Source organism: Pseudonaja textilis, unplaced genomic scaffold (genome assembly GCF_049901715.1).
Source record: "Pseudonaja textilis isolate UNSWEBS1 unplaced genomic scaffold, rPseTex1.2 PTEXCTG76, whole genome shotgun sequence".
Taxonomy (NCBI): Eukaryota; Metazoa; Chordata; class Lepidosauria; order Squamata; family Elapidae; genus Pseudonaja; species Pseudonaja textilis.
The window spans coordinates 1722-22054 of record NW_028262833.1 but is presented as its reverse complement, the minus strand read 5'-3'; the positions used below and the strand labels follow the sequence as shown (position 1 = coordinate 22054).

Genomic DNA, 20333 nt, shown 5'->3' with positions numbered 1-20333 from the left:
AACTTTGCAATAAATACTGGGATTAATATACTGTCTTGAAACTTTATATTGACTAGTATGGCATCTGATCCCTAATTCAAACCTCTTGTTTTTAAATGTACAGTACAAAGATCAGATTAGGCTGCATATAGGAATATTTAAATTAATAGGTTTTGTGCAGTAGATTAGTCAATAGAAAAAACAACGCTTGTAAACTTGGAATTTTCTCTGAATTTTAAAACAAGAAGTTAATTGATTTAAAGCTTTCTCTCTCCATTTCTTTTGATTCACTAATAATTATCAAATATATATAAAAAGGCAGGATAAAAGTATAATAATAATAATTACAAAATATAAAGACCTGCAAATAGAAATAGAATGATTGTGGCAAAAGAAATCAAAGGTAGTACCAATAGTAATAGGCGTCTTGGGTACAATCCCAAAACCATTGGAGCACCATCAGCATTGACAAATTCACCATCAGTCAATTGCAAAAGGCAATTTTATTTGGAACAGTTTAACATCCTGTGATTATGATACCTTTAGCACCATCAAACAACATCTGCCTATCTCAGATTCTTGGGAAGGATTCGATAGGTGGATTAAAATGCCAAATCCTATCTAAACATCTAGCTGATTCTGCAATGAACCATAATAATAATAATGCCAAATATTTCATACTCTATCTTAGGAATTGAAATTATTATACTTCTGCAAAAAAAAATTTTTTTATTTGGATCAATATTTTGGAATCTTTCATTTGATATGCTTCCAATATACAAAATGATTTAAACATATAATTTGCATCCATGCAAGATTATTGTTCTTTAGCTAGAAGACCCAATAGAGATACAATTTTAAAACTACAACTTTCAGATAAAACACTATGGAAATAGTTTCACATAGCAATAACTATAAATGCAACATTCATAATGTGACATTTGCCTTATGGAACCATCGGTATAAGGATGTTTCTTTAACTACTTATCTGGGGAACCATAATGCAATGTAACAATCGTTATAAAGGCATGAGAACTACCTGACATCTTTGCATCAACAGCAGTCACTGATAGGAATTTATTTTTATAAAGAAGGAGACAATTCATGTTATGTTTGGTTCTTGTAAATTACAGCTGCTTATGAAGCTGCTACCATAAAGAAACATTTAGACAAGCAGTCCTAATGTAGAAATTGGTTGTCATTTGTATCCAGTAATATTTTGTTCTAAATACTTTCAGAGGAATCACTGAATTGCCCTTATATTTTATTCTGGATCTGGATCAGATTTACACAATATTAATAAACTATTGGTTTGGGCAGAATTTCTTTCTTCAGTAATGCCTCAAAGAAGAAACTGCATCTTGCTGTAAGTACACAAGCTACAGTAGGAGACTGAAGCAATGCAGTAAGTGTTCATAAAAATAGGCTTTCTCCCAGAGCATTATATAATCAGAGGGAGTGATGTCACTTGTAACTGTGGAGAGTATCTCTGAAATTGCAGGTTTCTGCAGACGGGCAACTGCTTGCCAAATGTGAGGAGGAGGCTTCTCTGAATTTGTGATAAACTGCAGTGTGGAGTTTTATGCTTTAAAGGAAGGAGATAACACAGACTGGCAGAGAGAAAACAATGCCTTTTCAACACACAAGCACACACAGGATCTCTTTGTACAAGGAAGATTTTAAAAGGGCATCCATGTTAATCTAACCGAGGATTTCGCTGGCAGTAGGTTTTCTTCAACCTTCCTATTAAGATGATTCTCATAAAATAAATTTTTTTGTACAATTAATAAAATCAAATAGCTAGTTTTCCTCACATATAGTGATCCTGTTATATTGTCTTATCTCCTCCATTTCAAATGGTTCTTCTAGTTAAATCTTTCTTCTTATGCAAGAAGGTTTTCATGGTTCTTAGAAATATCCTACATGGAAATGTAGACATCATTGAATTCCAGACTCTGTTTGTGACTTACATTTGGAATTGAATTTGACCCATGATGCAGAAGTCATATCATTTCTTATCTTATTAGAACATGGTTTTATCATTATTGAGGAATGTGAAGTGCTTCCTTTTAAAAATCTGAAGGAAATTGTGATCAGTGTGATTAGAGGATCAATGACAAACATCACTGGAGGAAATGAGAACCCTGTTACTTCTCATTAAGATCTTTAGGAAAGGAGAGGAAGTTCATTGACTTTTCCTTCCCAAAGCAGGTTACTAGGAAGAAGACCTTGTCACTTCACATTTCCTCTCAACAAACCTGCTTAGAGAGGTTTAAAGGGAGATCATAGAATTATAAAGATGGAAGGGAACTCAGAGATCATCTAATCCAATCTATTTAGTGTGTGATCTACTAAAGCATTTTAAACAGGTTGATTGTTCACATAAAATGGAGGAGGGCCCTTTGTAAGATCTCTCGTGCTTCTGAAAAAGGTTAGCATATAAATCAAATTTAAAAAATGTGTATTTATTGGAGTAACTCAGACTTATCAAGTATAGAATATCTTACCCAAGTGTGAAAATGAAATTTAGATCCTTGCACAAGAATCCTCTTAGCATGTGAAGTACTTGATGGGGAAGTTGAACATGGTGGCAAACTGGTTGAACTGGAGAATTATTTGTAGCCACAGTGGAAACTGGAGCTGAGGTTTTTCTGAATAATAGGAAGACATTTGTGGAAACCAGTGGTGGTTCTCTTTATTTCACATTTCTGAACCACCCATCTCCCTTAGAGGGACCACCCATCTCCCTTAGGGACTCTTCCTTGAAAAACAGTTTCCTCAGTTTCTACAGGTTTCCATGTCAAGAAGCTCTGCCAAGGGATGCTCTGATGGTATTTTGACTGGAAGGATTATTGTATTTTTTTTCTCATACTCCCATGGATGATCAGAAGGTTGTAAAGATACCCATGATTTCTTTTGGGTTGAGTAGACCATTGTTCATCAGCCTAAGAAATGATAGATTCAAACTTACACATTATCCATTTAGAAGGAATCCACCCAACTTTTATATTGTTCAGACTTTGGAAAAGGTACAGTACAGTAGACATCATCAGCAAAAAAAACAAAGTATATGATGGTAGGGTTGATATCATCTTAGAAAAAGTCCACAAATTAAATGCATAGCACAATATGCAAAAGTTAATGATACAATATGAGTAGCAATGGAACAGATCCCCCCTGTAATGTGAAGTCTATGATTTATAGCTTTGAAGCAGAATTCATGAATTCATTTAAGGTTTACAAATCAGTTTTCCTTCACTAGATATTTTATACTTATGAAGAACATATATAATGTTCCATATAAAGAACATTAACGTTGGGGTTTCCTCCTTCAAAATATTTTGAGAGAATATTGTTTACCGCTGTACATTGGTAGCTGTACTAATAATACTAATTTCTACTTTTGAGATGTAAATATATATTAATGCTTTTACCATAGGGCAAGTGTAATGCATCTCTGATTTTATAGCAGTAGCATTGGCATTTAGACTTATATAATGTCCTATAGTGCTTTGCAGCACTCTTTGGGTGGTTGCATATTGCCTCCAATAATCTAGAAACTCATTTTACTGACCTCAGAAGGATGGAAAGCTTGAACCCATCAGGATTGAACTCTAGGCTGTGGACAGAGTTTGTGTTACTGCATTCTAAACACTGCACCACCAGGGCCCCTTGAGTTTGGCAAAGCTTTATTTTAAACCAGCGGTTGCCAACCGGTGGGCTGCAGCCCACTGGTGATCTGCAAGAAAATTTTGGTGGTCCATAGAGAAATGTCACCCCCAGAGCACCCCCCCAAAGCAATTAATCCAGGCTATTCAGGAACACAAGGCTGCGCCACCCACATGGCCCTCCCTCCCTGCCCACTCACTCCTTACCTGGCAAACTTGCCTACTAAGTTGCTATTTTTCATTTTTCCTTTTTCCCGACCATCAGCTGTTCTGCTGTGCCAGGAGATTTAGATTAGCTAGAAAGCAGGAAATCGCTGGATCTTTATCTTTAGATCTTCGGTTCTGCTTTTAAGCAGAGCCGAATCTTCTTTAGGACTGAAGCAGTGCAGACTCAGCTAGCCAATGGCAAAACACAGATCTCTAAGTGAATCTGTGATTCTGTGAGCAACTCAATCTGCCTGCCTGCCTGCTCTGCCTGGTGTTGGGTAAAAGTTGCTCTTTTTTAATAAAAAAAAATCAATATTTACATACATAGTGTGTTGTGAGTTAATTTTGTGATTTTGCTTGCTAGCAAATTTTATATGCCAGGCTCAAGTAGCTGATCTTACAGATCTCTGAATGAATCTGTGATTCTGTGAGCAACTCAATCTGCCTGCCTGCTTTGCCTGATTTGGGGTAAAAGTTGCTCTTTTTAAATTAAAAAATCAATATTTATATAAATATTTATAATATTTACATACAAGCCATGCCCAGCCGGTCACATGACCACCAAGCCATACCCACAAATTAGGCCACGCCCACAGAAATTATGTTAAATTTGAATCCCACCCCGCCTCTGTGGGGGGGGGGAGGGAGGGAGGGAGGTTAGATCAGATCTTAATCTCTCTCTCTCTTCCACCAACTTTAGCAAGCCACCATCAGTCAAAATTCATATTAGTGGTTCCCGGGATTTAAAATTATGAGTTTGGTGGTCCCTGAGGTCCAAAGTTTGGCGACCCCTGTTTTAAACAATCATAGGTGGTTAATTAATTAAGAAATATCATTCATGGGTTATAGAAAATAAACCGATAGAAAGTGTTTTTTCCTTTTTTTGTTTTTGTTTTTTTTATCTTTTCAAAAGTTTTTGAAATGGCACGTGACATTGAGTTGGGATATAAGAAAAAGCTTGGTGAGCAAGAAGCAGTTTTTTCAACTTGTCAATTATTAACAATTCAAAAGAAATTGCTGAAATGTGATAATATTTAAAGGAAAGGAATTCTTGTTGAAACTATAGGTATAAATATCGATATCGATATACAGAGTCCTTTATAAATTATTTGCAAATTATGATTGTGTAACTTAAAATAGAAATGAGATATTCTGTGGAATGCCACAAAATTCAGCCCATATTTCTGGGGTCTTTCTTTTTTAAATTAATTATGTGATCAATATTCCTCTGGGGGGAATATTTGTATTTGCAGGTAATATAAAATTGAATGGTCAGTTAAAACTAAAAGCTAGAAATAAACTTCAAAATGATATTTTTAGTTAGAGAACTGGGCTAAAAATAGGAAGACATTCAGAAACCAATCCACATTTCTTCATTGAGGGGGAGAAATCTGGAAGTTTAGAATACATGAGATACTTATTTGGCCACATTATGTCTGAAAAAGTCTTGAAAAAGTATTGAGATCTAACTATGAGCCAGCAATGTGACATGAATATTTGAGCAGCATCAATTGAAGTATAATTTCCAAATCATGCAAACCAATCATGTTGCTTTTTTCTGTATTGGTCAAATCCCACTTGAAAAATCAGTACGCAATTCTTCAAACTGATTCAAAAAGAAAGAGAAAGTGGAACAGATTAAAAGAAGAGCAGCGTGCATGATCAGATAGAAACTAATTGTTAAGAGGAGAAACTGAGGGAACGTGATATATTTAGCTTTAAAAACAGAAGACCACAAGGAAACATGGTACCTTAAAAGGTGTTCATACAGAAGATCCAGGGTCTGATTTGGTCAAGCTGGAAAGCACGACATGGACTCGTTATTTTAGGAAGGCAGATTCCAGGTAATGTTAAGGAAATCTACCTAAAGGAAAGGAGTTGGATGGTGAGACCAGTCATCAGGAGAGGTAGTAACCTCTCCTTTACTGGACATTGAAGCAGAAACTGGACATCCATCCATCTGTCAGGATGCTGTAATGAGGAGTTCTGTGTTGAATAAGGATCCTTATCCGGTATGTTGGCTTGCAACTATATGATTTATTGAAGTCACTAGTTTTCAGATCAATTTAAATGTGTTACATGAGAAGAGGCTTTCTTCACAGCAATATGGATTAAATAGCCGGAATATCTTTGGTTCAGAAAAATAATCAAGTTTCAGTTTTAGTAGAATTTTCCTTTTTTTAAAAAGTTACATTTAAAAATTATACGAAGATATTCCTGAGCTTCTAATGAAATTTCCCAAAATCCACAAAAAGGTGTGATAATCAATTTGGTAGTCTTTATTATGCCACAAATTGGTGTTTGCCAAAAGTTTTGGTTTTGTTTTTTTTAATGACTAATCGCCTTTTTATAATAGAGGGACATTTAGAATGGAAATACCGATAAGCTGGTCTCCCTTGTAGAGTTGCTTTTTTTCTGACAGTCCCCTGCCAAGCCTCTGACCCCAAAATTCTTAGTCATCCTTTCTTGTCAGAATTACCATTCTTATCCCCTCCTCCACAAGTCTTTATTAACATTGTTAAATGCCACATGTAAGTGAAGGAGCCAGATTAATTTTTCAGCCTTCATTTGGGTAGATGGAGCTCTCATATTCCTCCTTTGTCTGTGGGCAAGACCAATGAAGGCTTTTAGGAACATAAACAGAGACTGACATCATTTTGTGTTATTGATTTGGAGGATTCAGTTTCAGCTGTAGTTTGTGAATGAGTCCTGGAGAGATTTCTTCAGAAGAAAGGGAGGAAAGCTGGAGGATTAGCTTTAAACTTTACATAGATCAGCGTGGAACATATGGATTATCTGAGACCAGAATGAATCCCAAGGATAACCGTCCACACTCAAGAGAGAGGGGGAAAAGAGCTATTTTCCCCTGTCTTTTCCTGCTCAGGGTTGAAACAGAAATTTGGGTAGTAAATTGTTCAAGAATAGGATTAAGCCTTTGCCCTTACTCTGAAATACCATGCAGCTGGTTAAAAGTATATTAAATACTTTCATTAATTGTCAGTTAAAAGCAAATCACTTCATTGAAATCAAAATGAATTTCTGTTTATATGTTCTCAGTTCATTATGGAATCTCAATATTGCAGTACTGAGAAAGGGCATTATTTTAACCTCAGGTTTTACATTATTTGCTTTTGGGAGATGTGACAAATGTCAGATAGAGAGTGATTGTGTAACTGGTTTAAGAGAACATTTTATGAGGAGGCTATGTGACCTGCTCTTGTTTGTGTGTCTTGATGCAGTAATTTGATTTGCATAGAAGGCTAAAGTCATATTGTTTTGCAGGCTTCTTAGCCGGATAGCCTTTTAGAAGCCATCACTGACGGAACCTATACATACATACATACATACATACATACATACATACATACATACATACATTCATACATATTGTATTGTTGCAGGAATTATTTTTTACATGAAAAACAGAAATGAAAAGGGGCATAATAACTACAATTTCTTACACTGCAAAGATCCAGGACAAGAGCACATCAATTAACATAAATTGGAAGGGGAGTGAATTTTTCCCCTCATTTTGGCATGTTTTCAGTTCTAACATGCACGCGAACATAGTTGAGATATCAGTGGTCACTAACCTGGTTGTATGATAGTTATAAAGATCTAATTCTGGAAAGGGGTATGACCTTTATTACCTCTAACACACTTCATATGAAGCTGCCTCTGAAGATGAATTAGTGCAGAACGTAGCAGCCAGAATGCTTGGAAGCCAAACCCAATTTTGTTGGATAAAATTGATTTCAAAAGTCAGTGCATTTATTTGTTGCCAGTAGGCTTCTAAGCCCAGATCAGAATGCCTGGTTGCTACCTCATTTTTATATGGTCTACCTATACATTTAGTTATTTTTTCCTAAGGACTTTTCATTTGTTCCAACTAAATTTTGTTATTTTATTTTCAGCCTATTTCTTAATTATCCAGATCATTTTGAATGATTTTTCTACCTCCTATTGTTTGTGTCATCTTTACATTTGAACACACATTCCATATATCTTGTCATCCAAGCCATTAACATATCGAAGTGTTGAGGGCTCAAGATTGAATCTTGGAGTATCACTTTTGCTTTCTCCACTTTGACAGATTATCTGAGCATTTTAGTTATGACTTTGGAGCCATCCAGCCCATTCTGGAATATCATTAAGTATTTTGCCAAACATTTGGTTGAAATGAAAATATATTATGACCATAAGATTTATTACTGAACAATAGGATTTTAGAGATTTGAACTCTACAGGGATTCAAACAGTATTTTTCCCTGATCACATCACTCTTAGTTTCACTGAAATTCAAAGCAATCTCTTCATTTTGCTATATTCAGCTTTATGCCAGAACACAAACGTCACTAGGAATGAAAATAGGAATTGAATTATTTGTGTTTTAGTATTTTCCTGTCTGTATTGTGCAAGTGGTACACTGCTCTTTTTCTGTTCCTTTAAAGAAAGACTATCTGGAGATAAAACTTTGTTATTCTTAACATCCTTTACCCAACTAAGATGATTTTAAGTTTTAGTCTTTCTGATACCATATTTGCAATCCAAGCTAACAATATGTGTTCCTTACTGGTGACTTCTTCAATGGTAAAAGAGCCATTTTATATTATTGGCAGACCATCACAAAGGTTTCTGCAATGTCACTAGATTTTTGCCAGTTGTTTTCTCTCTTGCTGGAATAACAATTTTAGTGCCTCTTATTTTGGGAAACATCTCACTTCCCATCTTTGATTCATTTTCTTATTTGTTTCTTCTACTATAGGAAATTATTTAACATTAAACATCTGACTCTACATATGAAGTTTTATGAAGTCCAAAATGTCCACTTTTATGAAGTCCAAAATGTGTATTTGCCTGCACTTTGCTAATGTGTGTGTGTGTGTGTGTGTGTGTGTGTGTACGTGTGTATAAAGAACTCCTGAATTATGTAGTCAATTTTCCCCCAAGGTTTGTGATCTGTCCTCTTTGCTGATTAAGTCTTTCCTTTTATTTAAGCCGAGTCCATAATTCTTTTGTATCTTTCTTACCTTCTGAATGTGAATATTGCCTCTCCCTGATGTTTTCATGCCCATTTGAAAACTCTGCAGTTTGCATTTGAGAAATCTCTCTTTCAATTTCTATTAGTTGGGTGATCAGCAATAGTACCTATCACAATATTGTTTAATAAAAACGATTTAAACAATATTACAAAATTAATTCTTAGATTTCTGAACAGCTGTGTGTCAGCTGTCACTGTGTATATTTTTAAACACTCTGTAGAACTCTTCCCTTTTTATTGCTTATTCTCCTTTAAAACAAATGGTATTTTTCAGATGCTATATTCTAGTCATAGAAGACTCATTCTACCAAATGTCAGTTTATTTACTCTTTTATTAAATGTATATGCTGCCTTTCTTTAGGGGCTCAAAGCAGCTTAAAGTAACCCATGAAGCTGCTTCATCCTCATTTCCTATATTCAAAGTTAAAACTCATTTCATTTTCCATATGAAGAGGATATAATGCCTAAGACATCTAATCTGAAATTGTGTTTTGGATTTTCTGATCTGGATATGGTGAAGTGTTCATTTCTGCTCAGTTATCATCAGGACTTGATTCAATGTGTCAACTGATGATTAAAGCAAAGAAACTACTAGTGGAAATTAATTCTGAGAGATGGGCATATGACACACATAATTAACATAATTTATATGCACATTGAAAAGCCAGTCTGCAGTTAATGTATGCCTTTTACTCACAGCATGATAATATTAACATACAATATCGATACTTCTTATTTCTAATAGGAAACATCTTGTACTGGTTGTCTAAAACAATAACTGGATGTTGCAAGTTAGTGAGAAGATGTAGGGAAAATAGGGCTGGCCTATACTCAACTTTAAAAAAATTCTTGCATGTTTAGGTTTCTTTCCTACTATAACCAGAATTAAAGTTGGAAATAATAGAAATTCTCTAACAGTTTTGTATAATGGCCATCTCTTGTTTAACTATCACAAACAATCAGATTTACAATGAAAGAGGATGTGCCTTTGATTTAGGATAGTGCCATAATTGTAGGAAGCTGGCAGGTTAATATTCTCCAAATATATGGGGCAAAACAGTTGCTTTATTTGTATGGATGTCTCTAATTAAGTACTGTATATTACTTTCTTAGTCATTGTGGAACAATGTATTTAATGGATGGTTCTCTGCAACTTGCCAAAGAATTCCCTATCTTCTATGTTTATGTGTTAAACACAAGATTCTAGTTTATGTACTTTTGCCTCTTACACCAAATTACATGAACCAATTAAATGACAGATCATCCTGTCCTCTAACTATAGTAACATGCAAAAACTGGAGCTGTCAATTCAGACACACATCGTATCCTAATTATCAGCTCCAAATATGGGGGCACAAGGATGCAGCTGAGCATGAATCAGTTGGGCAGCTGGGATTTTGGAAATGTATGCGGGGGTGCTAACAGTCATATTGATGTTTGACAGTAGGAGATTGGGTAGTTGCATAGTTCTGTGTATGGAATAGCCTAAATAAATAAGACAGAAGCCAAATAATTTAACAATTGTTTTGCACTCCTCTTACTGAAATGTTTAATTACACCACAGTTCTTTCTCTGTTTGGTTAGAAATGAAGAAAACATGAAAAGCTGCAGCAGCTTTGCTCAGATTTGTTCACACCCAGTCTGTTGACCAAGATGGCTGGTGGAAGTGGGAATTGTAGTCCAACTTATTCTGGAGAGTGTCAATTTAAGAAAAGTGGGTTATATTAAAAATGTGGAGTGGCAAGTTGTTGCAGCCTTCTCTTTCTTTGTTAAAGTAATCATGAAATATGTGGGTGAGAACAAAGTGGAACCAAGATTGTCGACCATTTTAATTTCCAGTGCAAAATAAAAAAGGAAAGCATGATAGGCATAATTTTTCTTTGAGCATTGTTGTGTCCGCTGGAGTAACATGGAACTATCAGAATTTGCCAGTTAAGATGAATGTGTGGAATATCAATGGAGAAATAATTCAATATACGTTTTTTCCCCAAATACCTGTCAGAATTATTAACTGACTCACCAGCTATGCTTGTTAGAACACCACTCAAAGTGTTTCCACATTTTGCAGTAGAAGTCAATGTGATATTATTTAGGAAGCTATTTGAAGAAAGCAAGTTTCAGTTCACAATGTATCTCTCTCTGCCCCTTTTCCTCCCAGACGAGCTCATCTCCGCCTGTGTCTAGAACGCTTAAAAGTTCTGATACCATTAGGACCTGACTGCACCAGACACACAACCCTTGGGCTGCTTAACAAAGCCAAAGCACACATTAAGGTAAGAGCAACATCAGTTTCCATTTATAATAATGTTTCAGTTACCCCACCAACTATAGTTACAGGTAAGATTATCATCTTCCTCAGACGGTTCATCATAGATGATGTGTAGCATTATTTTTCTCAGTAAATTTACATAATTTGTTTGCTCTGTAAGGAAGTAGTATAGAAATGATAGTAATCTGAAGTCTGATATAGAAATCATTAACCTAACATTCAGCATATAATTGCTTAAATACCATCTTTTAAATGTCTACAAATTATTTAAAATGCCAGAATAGTACAGTTCCACAAAATACAATTAAGAAATGTTAACAGGAATGTATATTGTATCATTGGCACTATAAATTGTCATTGGGCTTCATCGAACAAAGTGTTTTCTGTGAAGTTCAATATTGTTTGTTGAGATAGTTTTTGAATAGATAGACATATCTATGTTTGAATGCCCAAATTATATGGCCCAACTATCAAGATAATTCCTATGTTAAATGTAGTTTTATTTCTCTGTTTCTTTCCTAAATTGTTTTCAGGCATCTGACAAATACGTACCAGGATCTGAAATGTTATGTTTTTCATTGATGTTTTCATGACTTTATGATAGTAAATTAATTTTTTTATATTTTTAAATACAAAAGATATGATAGCAATATCATTATTTAGAAACTGTTAACCCCAAATATATTGTACAGTACCATTGTGAAACAATAATAAAAGCAAAATGCTAACTATGTGTCTGAAATCATATAAAACATAGTATGCAAGAGTTCTGTTGTGTGCCTTAATTGGTAATTTTGCTGAAAATATTAATTGACTTGCTGTCTCCCGTTTCTTCAACCGACTAACGTTACTGTCCTCAGTTTAATTAGAGGGCACAAATTTAGGAAAGGCCATGTTGAAGAAAAAGCGTTCCAGATTTTAAGGTTATACTTACTACTAGTGAAACGTCAAGTAATATAATCTATTCTAAACCACGTGGGCCTCATCCAGACAGTCAGTTATTCAGAACAGATCATTTTCTGCACAGCTCCATGTGCCAGTGAGCAGGCCACATACATCAGGAAGATACCATTAATGACCAAGAGTCATTAGTAGCATGTGTTAACTATTCAAATCTACACATTTTCTTTGCATTCCATTTACAATATATGGGAACTGCACTTGGAAAATAAATACAGTACTTAATAACAGACAAAAAAGAAAAGTATTTTAAAAAGAGCACAGCAGGTGCCCTGGCTACAGTGTTTCTGATGCTTTCCTGATTTTTTTTTTTTTTAAGAGTAGTGCCAGGCTCACAGGGATCAGGATGTGCTTAAACACTTTGTAACAGCTCAAGCTTAGCAGGGAGGGAAACCCTGCTTACTTAAATGGATGGTATTAGCCTGAGATGACTTGGAGTTATGCAACTTGCTGGCCATCAAGAAACCCTGTGCATTGGCCTGGTAAGACTTCCCAGCTGTAATGAAAGGAGTCTGCAGTAGATTACATAAATGACTGGTCAATGGGGAACTGCTTCAAAAAAATAGCTGATAAATTAAGTGGTGAAGGTACATACGCTTTTTTACTTGTGATGCCTTTGCCTGTTAAGTTATCTGAACGGAGCCTAGGCAGTGATGGAAAAGAACTAGCCATGCTCTACTCGATCCTCTCCTCTTAATTACTCTAAGATTGGACTGAGAAACAGATGATTTTCGTAGGGAGTAAGGACGCTACTTTTCCTTACTTGCAAGGATGCCATTTAAGGGCATATATCTGACACATAATTACACAGCAACACATTATGTGATATATCGTTCATACACGCCATCTCTGATCCTCCAACTTTGTCAAAACATATTTCCTATTTTCTCTGTAGTCAAAAAGATCACCAGTTACTTCTGACAAAGCTCTCAGAATCAGATCCTCAGAGAATATTAGTAAATGAAATGGGGAAAGTGCTGGGAAAATCCAGACAATGAAAAACAATCTTTTATCATGGCAGAAACTTGAAGAAGCCGACAGGAGAAGCCAGCATCAGCTTGAGAACCTGGAAAGAGAGCAAAGGTTCCTAAAGCGACGGTTGGAGCAGTTGCAAAGCCCTCAGGACATCGAGCGAATACGAATGGACAGCACTGGATCAACCATGTCCTCAGATCGCTCTGATTCAGAGCGAGGTCAGTATTTGATCCCTCCATATGTTGATTAAAGACACAAAATGTTCAGTTCTCTTTGTTCTGTCCAATTTCTTTGCTTCAACCTATGAGTAACCGTAATTTCATTCAGATTGCAAGATCATTGCCATGAAGGAGCCATGTCTTGCTTGGAAACATAAGTCATCTAAATTTTTCATAGGTGCTGAGGAGTCCTTAATATCCTATTAAATTTAGCTGATCTTAAAGTTGTTTAATTTTGCTCTCTGTATAAAATATATTTGATGTCTTTTGCCTGTTTGGGTTGAATTCATACAAGTACTAGCACCTTAGAGGTCTACAGTATAGCTACTTAAAATAATTTAGTCTTATGTATAGTATTTCATTAGTATGAAGACTCTGTACCTGATTAAATGTGGTAGACCTGCAATAGACAAACCATCTGACAAAGTAGTTACACTCTGGAACATTATTGCTTGGTTAATTGTCATTTGTACTCATCCCCTCTGTTTATCCCCTCCAAATTTGCCGAAATATAAATTCAATTTTCTTGATAGTTAAAAACAATACAAATGATATTCTAGGAGAGCTTTCAAATTAATATGAAGTAGAAACCTATTTGGATACAGTTTATTTTCTTGTGATACTATCATGATTTTTTTTTGACAGGAAAGGCATAAATGCTAAGACATCACAAGATTATTTGCACATCATCCAGAAACCGCTTTCATTAGAATTATGAGACTGATATAAATACAATTATCTTTAGCTCTACTTAGGTATTCAAATGAAAGAGTGCTTATGGTAAACATTGCACCCATCAAAAGTTATTCATATCAATGGTATATCCTCAAGATGTTCATGCAAATAGGCAAATGTCTGTAGGAAAAACCTTTATATGTAGATACTGAATTCTGTACTGGCAAAAAACATGGTAATACAGGACTCTTGCCTACATGAACCAAAGTGTTCATAATTCTATAGGCAAAGACTCCCCTACTATGAATACTCTGAGAGGATTACCTTTGGGGTAAGGAGAGGACTTTTTTACATGTGCAGAGGGTTTTTCCCTTTCTCTTTCTGAATAGGGCTAGAGGCTTCTCTCAACTTAAACATTATTGGGATTTTTGCTTTATGACAGTAGGATAATAAAATACCTTGCTTTAAGGCAGTATACTCAAACTGATATAATAGGAAAGGAGAAGTCAACAATTTTGTGAGATGATATCCCTCTTACAATATTTGATTTTAACATTGATTCATTTACACGAGTTTCTCAAACAGACATGTTGCTTCTTCTTAGATGAACGTGCAATTCAGGAATTAAATGCATATTAGTGTTTCCCCTTGAAGTTTTTGTTATCGTTTGAGAGTGTTGAGGCACCATGATTGACAAATCAAAAGAATGTGGGGTTGTTGTTTTTTTACAAGGCATCCATTTGAGCTTACCAGATGCCACTGCATTTTTGCAGATTTTTTTCAAGGCCATTTGCCCTAGCCACCTTAAAAATGTATTTTTTAAAAATCTGCTCAGAAAGGATTTCTAATTACTTTGAACAACTGATAAACTGATACTTGGGCCTTCTTCTCTCTTAGCTTAAGATACTTCTGGGACTACATAGATCCAGAATACCTGAGAGAGCTAGATGACACTGCAACAGAGGCTAAAGCTTTACTGGAATAGAAAACTCAGTTAATCAAGAGACTTTAGGCTATACACTACCCTTTCTGTTTTACAAACAATCTCAATGATCCATGATTTATAATCTTCTGTTATTTTGCATTACTTCTTCAAATCCTTAACGTGGAACTTTAAAACTTCAAATATGCAAATATGTTTTATTATATGAACAGCATACCTATCTTGATGTACAGTAATGCTCCTTAATGTAGACTGAGAAATCTGGGTGGGTGGGTGGGTGAGAGAAATGTCTATTCATGTATAGAATATTGAATTAATATTTATTAATTTAATCCAAGGTACTATGACTAGATATAAATATTGAATTAGCAATCAAATGATAGCTGGCTATTAATATAAATTTGTAAAAATGTGCACAGTGCACTTTTATCTCTTTTGTTTTTCATTTTCTCAAATATTTTATCACACAACTTTACAATAACTCCTCAGGACATGGCTGGAATGAACCTAGATCAGGCCTGTTAAGCTGGTGGCCTGTGGTTCAAATATGGGCCGCACAGGCCACACCCACCCCAGCTCCGTGAAGGCAAAAAAACCATCACAATACATCACGATACGGCCTGCAGTGCAAGCGGGTTTGACACTGCTGACCTAGATTCTTCAGGCAGGGATGGTCTTAAATATAAACTTGCTCTGATACTAACTTGAGACTCTTTTTTTTTTTTTTCAGAAGAAATTGAAGTGGATGTGGAAAGCACAGAGTTCTCCCATGGAGACGTGGATGATATTAGCACAACCAGTACAAGTGACATTGATGATCACAGCAGCTTGCAGAGCATTGGGAGTGATGAGGGTTACTCCAGCGCTAGTGTCAAGCTCTCCTTCACTTCCTAGAGCCTGGTGCTAGAGCAGAGCAACTGGTTTCTTTGGGGCAACTGAGTTTCATATGGCAGAGCTCTTAAGATACAGTATTTTTCTTACCCAACCCACCTTCAACAGCTAAGCTTGGACAGACACAACTTTAGAATAACTCCATGGGTCCATGGAAGAGTGGGGACCTAGCAGGGGAACTAATTAGTCTTTATCTGACCATAATCCAAATTTTTTGACTTAGTGCTAAACTTCAGTTAATTTCAAATCCAGGCTACCATTCCAGTTACATATAGCTGGACTGAGATTTTCCCATCAGCAATGGATACCTATATTGAAAGATGGATTGGATGGGAAACTTGGCTGTTCAGGTGCTTGCTTTTTAATTTGTCACCATTTTTTCCTCATGTTCAAATAAGACCCTTGTGGTGCTAATAATGTAAAGTATGTCCAATATCTATGAAAATCTAGCATATCTGGAATGTTTTCCCGTATGTTTTCCCCAAATTATGGGATAAAGTAGCCAAGGTGATATAGTTCATTGGATGAACCACTTCCAGTGCATTTGCACAATACTTTAAAGGTTTTTTTTAAGCTCCATTTTAAATTTCTTTAAATTCCATCAATGAATTTATTTTTCTTCGATATATCTAAGCAGTTAAATAGTTTTCCTGTATCCTCACCAGCAAAAGTTAGTCCAGTCAGCATCTTTTATTAACTGGGTATCTCCAGCCATCTTTGATCATTATCATCTGAGAAAGGTAATAATAGCAGGATGTTCTGCTTCTAGCTTAATGTTTCAGCTGGACCTGTTTTCAAGGCAAGAAACTTGGGTTCTGTATGATTTTACCACTAGATTATTGAGTTGTATTAGGCCACCACAGGTGCAACCATGCTCTGGATTCAGTGGCTGAGCTAGAATGATTCTCCTGATAACAGAGGGTGAGAGACAGACCCAGCCTGTAAAACAAGGGATGATGTGCAGAGAAGACACAAGTCTCCATTCTGAGCCACAGTTACCTATTTATTTCTTTTGCAAATCATTTTGGTAAACATTTGTAAAAGTTGTTTGGGTGAGATAACCTATACGGGACAATGTATTTTTAGATCTCCTAGGCATGATCCTGCAAATCTCTCTTATAATTAACACCAGTTGAAAGGGACTTGTTTTCCTGCTGCCATGCACAAGAGGAACAGGGACTCCTCCTTGGTTTTTATGGCTCTACCTTTTGGATTCCTTTTGCAGACTTTGGCACCTGGATTCCTAATATAATCTTGGGTCCATAGCTAAGAAGCATCTCAATTTAACAATCTGCCAGGCTGATTCCAATCTCTCCTGAGCAGAAACTGTTGTTGTTTTGCAGTTAAAGAATAAGATTGTATCCAATGTTTTTATCATTGTTTTTATTTTGAACTTTCTAACCTGCACTTTGAGGTCTTTGCTTTTCTTTAAGCTTTTTAACCACAGATACTTATTACTGTTCCTTTACCAAGTTTAAACTTTATTCTTTATTTTGAGACTTCATTTATGACACTTATTTGAGGATTTTGTTTGGAAGGGGTAGTAATTTGCCTGTCCCCCCAATTACTAAGAGAAAAAATGAAAAGTAAAAAAAATGCTTTATAAACTCATAACTTATTGCTGATTATAATTACTGGTTGTTAATTTCAGTCCTGTAGATCTTTAATTTTATTGTTTAGATAGGACTGGGACAAAAAAAATAAAACAAAATAACCTCATTTAGCAGTACAGTGGAATTGTGTTTAAATGTTAGCATATGTTTCTGCTTAATAGTAGCACTTTAATACCATTAAACATTTCTGTATCTGAAATACGTTTGTTCTGCCATGTTGGTCACTCATGAGACTTTAGAATACTCATGTTGTTTGTGCCTGGAAAAAAAACCCCTCCATTGGCCATGTGATTAGATACCCCAAATTACTTCTCCAGTAGATCTTGTCTCAGTACTGTTATGTTGTGTGATTTAACTCTAATGTGTTAGGCATTTACCCCAGATCTATTATTATATTGTATAACGTACCACTTTAGGACCTGTGTCATGTATTAGAGACATCATGCTGCCAGGTTTTATAGTGTGTTCATAGCTGGGGTTTTAATTCTTACGTTCATTAAAATCTGGTTGCAGTTACACATCTCTCTCCAATGGAACTAAAACTAAGTAACACCAGTTTATATGGTAACCTCTCCCTCTAGTGGCTGAAATAGAAATTGTTAGTTTTAGTTAATGAGAGTAAAGATTTTAGTTAAGAACGTTTTATAATTCTGAAGCCTATTAATATGGCTAGTGTCTTAGTATAATTTGGTGGGATTACAAGAATGATAGCTGAAAACTCAAATGAGCTGTCATTTCCCAATCTACGATTTCTTATTCCAGCAAAATAAACTTGTTTCTGTGAATTCAGGTGCAGAAACTTACCTAAGAGTATTTTCTCTAAGCAAAAAGGCCTAACTTCAAATGTTAATGGTATCTTCACCAGCCCACTGGGTCTTAGTGTGCTAGAACTAGAAAGGCAAGGCTGGATAATAAGTTCTAACACGCTATCAATACAGGGGACAGGCAGGAACCTGATGAGAAGCCTGATATAGTGGGTTGTATGAGAGAATAATTTCAGGAAGAAAGGCTGAAGAAACACCCTTGACTTAAAAGTCTGGATAGTTTGCCTCAAAGAATGCACAGCTTTGATTAATATTATCTTAAATTAAGATAATGTAAAAATGTTTCTGCACCAATTGTTTTCCAATAAATTCTGTTTAGTCCTAATGGAAAACCATGTAATCATTCACCTTGTCATTGGACAACCATTTGTCTGAAATGGTATAGGGGTTCCTGCCTGAAATGGCACAGGGCAGAGGTCTCCAAACTTGGCAACTTTAAGACTTGCGGCCTTCAACTCCCAGAATCACTGGCTGAGGAATTCTGGGAGTTGAAGGCCACAAGTCTTAAAGTTGTCAAGTTTGGAGACCTCTGGTATAGGGGGTTGGACTAGAAGACCTTCAAGGTCCCCCCCAACTCTGTTGTTCTATTCTGTTCATAACCTTCTTTGGTATATTTGACTTGGTAAATAAGAAACAATCAGGACAGGCATTTCTGGAGATAATACTCTCCATTTTACACTGTGAAAAAAAAGTGTTACATCATTTATTGAGTAGGTATACTGCAGCCAGCCTGTCATAATATACTGTGAGGATATACTATATAATTTTCATAAATATGACACCATATCCTTCATTATCCTTTTACATTTTGGGATATTATAATTGTTCCTTATCTTCAATTCACAACCTTGTTTTATTTTTTCCACCATACAAAAATTGGATTCTGGTTTGGAATATAATCCTATGCAAGTTTACTTAGAGATAAAACCGGCTGTGTTCCATGGGACTTACTCCCATTTGTATCTGTATCAAATTAAGCCTTAGATTCAGACATGAGGTTGTATACACTTTTGCATTTAAAATGCAGGGTAATTTTTTTATATAATGGGAGTGGTTGTATCGACATCTAAGCAGGGCAGTCTGAGGCAAACCCTATTTTCTGCTTTGGAAAATCTCTTCTGAAGGTGGCATTAGCTTTGGGGTGGGTGGGAAATGCCACTTCAAAATCATCTATGCATCTTGATGTTAGCCACTTCAAAAGGCTAAATAAGAAATTCTATTCTCTTACATGCTATGATTTTATAAGCAGTTCAGACAGCCATTCTAGTATGATCTGAAAGTCACATTCACTGATACATCATTTCAAATCTGTGCCCTTATCTTCTACTTGGCAATACTGTGTGTATGAGAAGAATGATTCTGTATTTTAATGAAAAATAAAAATGCAAGAGGGCATTTATACTTGTTACATTCAAAAAGAAAACAGGATTCCTAGAGTTATGTTTTCACTTATGGCAAGTGAAATAGTTGTCCATATGGCTAATACTGTTTCAGGCTGAGATGTTTTGTATTTCCTAGCTCTACTAAGTGAAAATTTCCAAGACTGAAACAGAATTTATATACATTTTATTTAAATATGTATATTGGATGTTTTTAATGGATTGAGAGGTGTCCGCTATATCCAAACTTACATCATTTGTGTCAATTTATGTGAATGGTATAATTTGCAGTAAAAACTTCAGATTATTAGATAGAGCCCACATGAAAAATGTGTCTGTTACTTTAAAAATGAGTTAAAGAAAGGATTTACTATGTAATGCAGGCTATTGGGTACTTTTTCCTCCATAGTATCTTGGATCAAACTAGTGGGCTAAAGTGAACTTTTTAAAAAGTTCTGAATGCTAAATTCTAGGATATTGTAACTTGCTTTACCAACAAGTTTATTTAAAAGTTCTGATTTTTAGAAGCCTGAAACATATTTTGGTTACTTTTATTTTTTTCTCTTTAGTTTCCTTGTACAGAAGAGTTGTGGGATTCAGTTATATCGATATACCAATTCAGTTGGGGCATATACCAAAAAAGTGGAAATAGGGCTGTATATTTATGTGAAATAAAAGAAGCAAAAACGAC

The 20333-nt window shown here is 35.5% G+C and overlaps 1 protein-coding gene across 3 annotated transcripts in view; it reads left to right on the top strand.

Annotated features, from left to right (window-relative positions):
- Nucleotides 1-19955, top strand: part of MXI1 (MAX interactor 1, dimerization protein) — a 52484-nt gene extending 32529 nt beyond the window's left edge. For 2 of the 3 annotated variants that reach the window (XM_026704746.2, XM_087918832.1), the window contains exons 4-6: nt 11054-11168; nt 13146-13317; nt 15666-19955. In XM_026704746.2, coding sequence (XP_026560531.2) covers nt 11054-11168; nt 13146-13317; nt 15666-15829 — 451 coding nt within the window. In that variant the 3' untranslated portion in view covers nt 15830-19955. The remainder of the gene's footprint in view (nt 1-11053; nt 11169-13145; nt 13318-15665) is intronic. The other variant, XM_087918831.1, reaches the window with a different exon arrangement.
- The last annotated feature ends 378 nt before the right edge of the window (nt 19956-20333 follow it).